The sequence below is a fragment of the Notamacropus eugenii genome, chromosome 5 (assembly GCF_028372415.1).
Source record: "Notamacropus eugenii isolate mMacEug1 chromosome 5, mMacEug1.pri_v2, whole genome shotgun sequence".
In the NCBI taxonomy this organism is placed as follows: Eukaryota; Metazoa; Chordata; class Mammalia; order Diprotodontia; family Macropodidae; genus Notamacropus; species Notamacropus eugenii.
Genome location: NC_092876.1, coordinates 91,468,547 through 91,473,752, shown reverse-complemented (window position 1 = coordinate 91,473,752; position 5,206 = coordinate 91,468,547). Strand labels below are relative to the sequence as shown.

The window sequence follows — 5,206 nt, the reverse complement described above, 5'->3', positions numbered from 1 at the left end:
CTCTTTCACATGAAAGCCCTTCACATATTTCAAGGCAGGTATCATGGACTTCCAAGGACTGATCTTTTCCAGTTTAAAGCACGCCAACTCTTCAGTGTTGTTCCTCCCACAATAGCATTTTCATGGACATGTTTGCCATGATTTCCCTTCCATGGTCATATTAGTTTGTCACCATCTCTCTTAAAACATAGTAGTCAGAACTGAAAACAGTACTCCCCAGAGCTCTGCCCAGAGCTAAGTACGGTGGGATCATTTACCTTTTTGGATCTGGATCCTATGGATATGAGTCTAGCCTTCTACTCCTGCCTTGTCTCTCAGCAGACTCCTCCAGATTGCAAGTTCTCTGTTACTATGGGGAATTTTGTATATCTCTAGATGACAATGAAAGGAATGAGTACATGAGATGATGGATCAAAAGATCCCTGCTTTACCTTAGAGGAGCTAACTGTAGCAATTGATCAATCAATAAACATTTCTTAATTTCCAACTATGTGCCAGGCACTTGTGCTAAATGCTGGAGATACAAAGGCTTTGTAAGTTAGGGAGGATCCAGTTGATTGGTACATGTAAATGAAAGATAAAGGAAGCTAGAAGACTAGGAATTTTCCATGTCCCTCATAGCCCAACAATAAGAAATATTCTTGTGAGGACCAGGGAAATTTCTGTTGTGCTCCATGTTAACAAGAAAGAAGCGACAATGTGGTTGATAGTTGAAAGAACACCGGGTTTGGAATCAGAGGTTGTTGGTTCAAATTCTGTCTCCAGTGCATACTATCTCTTTGACCCTAGACAAGTCAGTTTGACTCCTTGGATTTAGTCTCCTTAGCTATAAAATCAGATTAGATGGCTTCTGAGGTTCCAATCTCTGTCATGTATCCTTTCTTGTTTACCTCTGTCTCTCACAGCATTCTCTAGATGGCTGGACTTCGAGGCAGGAATCAGTGTCATAGATAAAAACAAAAATGAAATGTTTTTCCATTGTACAGATGGAAAAGATAACTACTAGTATGCATAACAGAATCCAAAAGAAAATTTGATGGACAGAAGTGATGATCCAAGTAAAAAAAGAGAAAGATAATTAATAAATAAGATAAAATAAGATAATTTAATGGGGGAAATAGTTTATACTTTAAAACATCTTCAGAAATACTATTTGGATGAAAAATCATTAAACAGCAATTCATTTGAAAACATTCTGGGGTTTTAGTAGACTTCAAGCACCATTCAACAGTGTGATACAAAAACCAAGAAGGTAAATGTGACTGTAGGCTACATAATAGGGGGCATAGTGTACTAGGGAGAAGGGGATGATTCTCCTATTCCCTGGTTAGATTATATCATGACTACTATGTTCAGCTCTGTCTATCATGGCTTACTGAAACATTGATAAGTTATATTTTGCATCTTGAAAAACAACCAGGATGGGGAATGGTCTCAAGTTCAGGCCATGGATTGTTCAGTTTAAAATCTAGGGATGTTTACCAAAAGAAGGGAGAACCTGTGTATGATATCTATCATTAAATGATCAAAAAACTGGCTGTCATGCGGAAGAGACATTAGATTTGGTTGACTTAGTCCAGGAAGCAAGGAATAATTGATGGAAAACATAATGCTTGCTATAAGGAAAAAATTTCATCATTCAAGTTATCCAAAATTTTCTGGAGTTAAAGGGATTATCCTCATTAGGCATCTTCATGTAACAGATGGATGATTTCCTTTCAAGTATGGTGAAGAGGAGATACATTAGGGGCTGTGGATTGAGTAAAATGGTTACTAAGGTCCCTTCCAGCTCTAAAATTCTGAGATTCTATACTAGCTCTAAGATTTAACAACTATAATTTTCTGAACCTTACTTGCGGGGCTATTTCTTGTAAGTTTATGAGTAAAGCTTTTCAGACATAACTAACCAAGCTTGCTAGAGAGTTTTTACCACATCCTAGTTGTAGAGATTGCAGAAGGAAGGAAGCCTTCACTCTCCTCAACCTCAGAGAGTATTTGAGGTAATTAATGGTCTATTAGAGAATAAGGAAATAGTCATGGTGTGGTTTTCTGTGGATCTGGGAGGAACAGAAGAAAGAAGGAAAAGCACAGAAGGAAGAGGAAAAAAGGAGTAAGGTTATAATAGGAGGGAAAGGAGAGAAAGAGGGCAAGGGGAAAAAGTGAAGTACTAACTAGGAGAAAAAGGGAAAAGGAAGAGGGAAGGGAAAAAGAATGAAGAAAAGGAAGAGGAGGTGAAGGAGGAACAGGAGAAAAAGGAGAAAGTAAAATAGGAAAAGAAAGCATAAAAGCATAAAATAGGAGGAAGGCAGAGAATGAGGAGAAAGAGAAGAAGAAGAAAAGAAGGAGAAGGAGAATTGAGAAGGGTAAGTTGGAGGATGAAAAAGAAGAGGAGAAAGAATGTAGAGAAAAATGAGGGCAGAAATTGAGAATTTGCTGCTCCCTGTTCTTGTGTATTTATTTGTAGTGTCAATGAGGTTTAGGAGGAATGAGGGAATGATGGAGCTGGGGAATATGAGGACATTGGCAATGTACTATATTAATAATTTAGCATTTTTATCATTTACTATTATCAAACAGGAAGATGAAAAGATCCACAGAGGTTAGTTAGGGTTAGCAAGAAAGACTTCCTATATGAGTTGAGTTATAAATCTACCCTAAAGAAGGAAATGAATAAGGATTAACTGAAAGATCAAAGGAAATTCTTCTAAGTGTTGGCAAGGAGGGAAACATAGGAGGTATTGAGGAGACCTACCTCACTAGAATAGAAGGGATATTCTGAACATCAGAATGAGATGTAACTTTCATAGTTTTGAATGCCAGACTAAGGGATTTGATCAACAATGATCTACCCCTTCCTTTCCTTTTCATGAAATTTGACTATACAGCCTGAACAAAACTCCCAGTATGGGAAATTCTTCCATTAATGGCACAGAGTTACCTCCCTTCACTCTGACTGGCCTCCCAGGACTTGAGAACTCCCAACACTGGATGTTCCTGCTTCTAGGAGCCCTCTATAGTATCTCCATTGTGGGTAATAGCCTAATTCTCTTCATTGTCAAAGAGGAGCAAAGTCTGCATCAACCCATGTACTATTTCTTGTCCCTGCTTTCAGTCAATGATATTGGTGTGTCCTTATCCACACTGCCCTCCGTGTTAGCCACTTTCTGCTTCCATACCCAGGAGATTTCCTTTGATGCCTGTATGGCACAGATGTTCTTCATCCACCTCTTCTCTTTCATGGAGTCTGGGATCCTACTAGCCATGAGTTTTGATCGTTATGTTGCCATCTGCAACCCACTGAGGTATTCTACCATTCTCACTGATGCTCGAGTTGCACAAATGAGCTTGTTCATTGGTATCCGAAGTTTCTGTGTGGTGTTTCCAATGCCCTTTCTCCTGAAGCGTCTGCCCTTTTGCAAAGCCAACATTTTGTCCCATGCTTACTGCTTGCACCCAGACCTGATCCGTCTACCCTGTGGGGACATCACTATCAATAACATCTATGGTCTGTGCATTGTCATCTCTACCTTTGTCTTGGATTCTATACTCATACTCCTCTCTTACATTCTCATCCTCCATTCTGTGCTGGCAATTGCCTCCCAAGAAGAGAGGCTTAAAACACTCAACACTTGCGTCTCTCATATATGTGCAGTACTAATCTTCTATGTGCCTATGTTGGGTGTGTCCATGGTTCACCGTTATGGGAGATATGCACCACCATACATGTTTACGCTAATGTCCCTTGTCTACCTCTTTGTCCCTCCCATGCTCAATCCTGTCATCTATTCCATCAAAACAAAGGAGATCCGTAAGAGGCTTATCAGGTTATTCTCTGTGACTAAATTCTGAACAGCAGAAGCTGGGGCGGGGGTGGGGGGGGAATGAAAACAACACCAGCCACATACAGCATCATCCTATCAAGTAACTTTAAGTGTTGGTTTTACAAGATTTGCATAAAGATGCTAGTGGTTGTCATTTGGGGAAACTGTACTATACTGGATGGTTTAGAGAACATCAGTCATGACATTGTGTTCTGAGCAGCCAGACTTCTCATATTATGACTCCCTGAGTTACAGCCTCTTGCACCCATTTCCACTAGATTCCATTTTTTTTTTCTGCATGTACCATGATTTCACAACAGTTTTGCATTTGACAGCAACTTAATCTTAGAAACAGTCTTAATGTGAATTATATCATAGACCAGATTCCTCAGAGAAATACAATTCTATGCAGGGGAAGTTCCTGGACAAGGACTTGGTTTCAAAGAAACTGTATTCATTAGAAAGTTTTTTTTTCTTTTAAGCAAAAAAAGAATAACCATAATCTAGTTTAAGCTTCCAAATACCATCTTTGTGTTAGAGATTGGAGGACTGACTGACACTTTGGTATTTATAATTCAAAGGGCAAGCATTCCCCCTTAGTCTTGAGATCCTTTGGGAATCATGGAGATCCTTGAAACAGATGGCATAATAAAGTCATACCCCAGAGTTCCTAAAGAGATACACACAGGTAAGGAAAGTGATTAAGAAGAATCAATTAATCAGTCAATCAATAAACATTTATTAAGTGCCTGCCATGTGCCAAACACTCTGGTAATTCCTAGAAGAAAGAAGATCCCAATGTCTGACTTTCAGGAACAAAGGGTCAATCTTCCCAGTCCTGCCCAAGCCTTAGAGAGCTAAGGAAGGAGCCACAAAGCATTAGGTAGAATTCACCAGTCTTACCCACCTCTTCAAGTACTGAGAGAAGGTTCAAGAACAAGTCTGCTCTTTTCCCAACTTTCCCTCATGATACCTATCTGTTTTTAGACCTTATGAAATATTTGCTAGCTTTTTTACCCAAACATTTCTATAACCTGAATCTTCTTATATCCTCTATCAAGGAATGATAGGTTATTTAGAAATAAACATAAATTTAAATCAGTACAGAGCAAAACCTCTGTGTAAACATTAGGAATATTTCTTATTGGTACCTTTAAAATATTGTAGCTATACTCCTGACTTTTCCCAGAATAGAAACTTGGGAAAGTAGTAGAAGGCTTCTAGTAGGTAATTTAAAAGTGTTTATTGACTGACTGACCACATGGAGCTAAGAGACCTAAGATAGGAAAGGAGCATTTCACACACTTGCAGTATCATGATGCAGCTTGATGAAATCTATGAACTAAAAGGGGGAAGAGGAAAAAAGGCAGTGATAATGAGTGTCT

General features: G+C 39.0%; 1 protein-coding gene across 1 annotated transcript; it reads left to right on the top strand.

Moving 5' to 3' along the window:
• The first annotated feature begins 839 nt into the window (after positions 1–839).
• LOC140508729 (olfactory receptor 51I2-like) lies at positions 840–3,849 on the top strand. The gene has a single exon (XM_072616611.1). The coding sequence runs from the start codon at positions 2,905–2,907 to the stop codon at positions 3,847–3,849; it is 945 nt and encodes a 314-aa protein (XP_072472712.1). The 5' UTR covers positions 840–2,904.
• Positions 3,850–5,206: the final 1,357 nt, after the last annotated feature.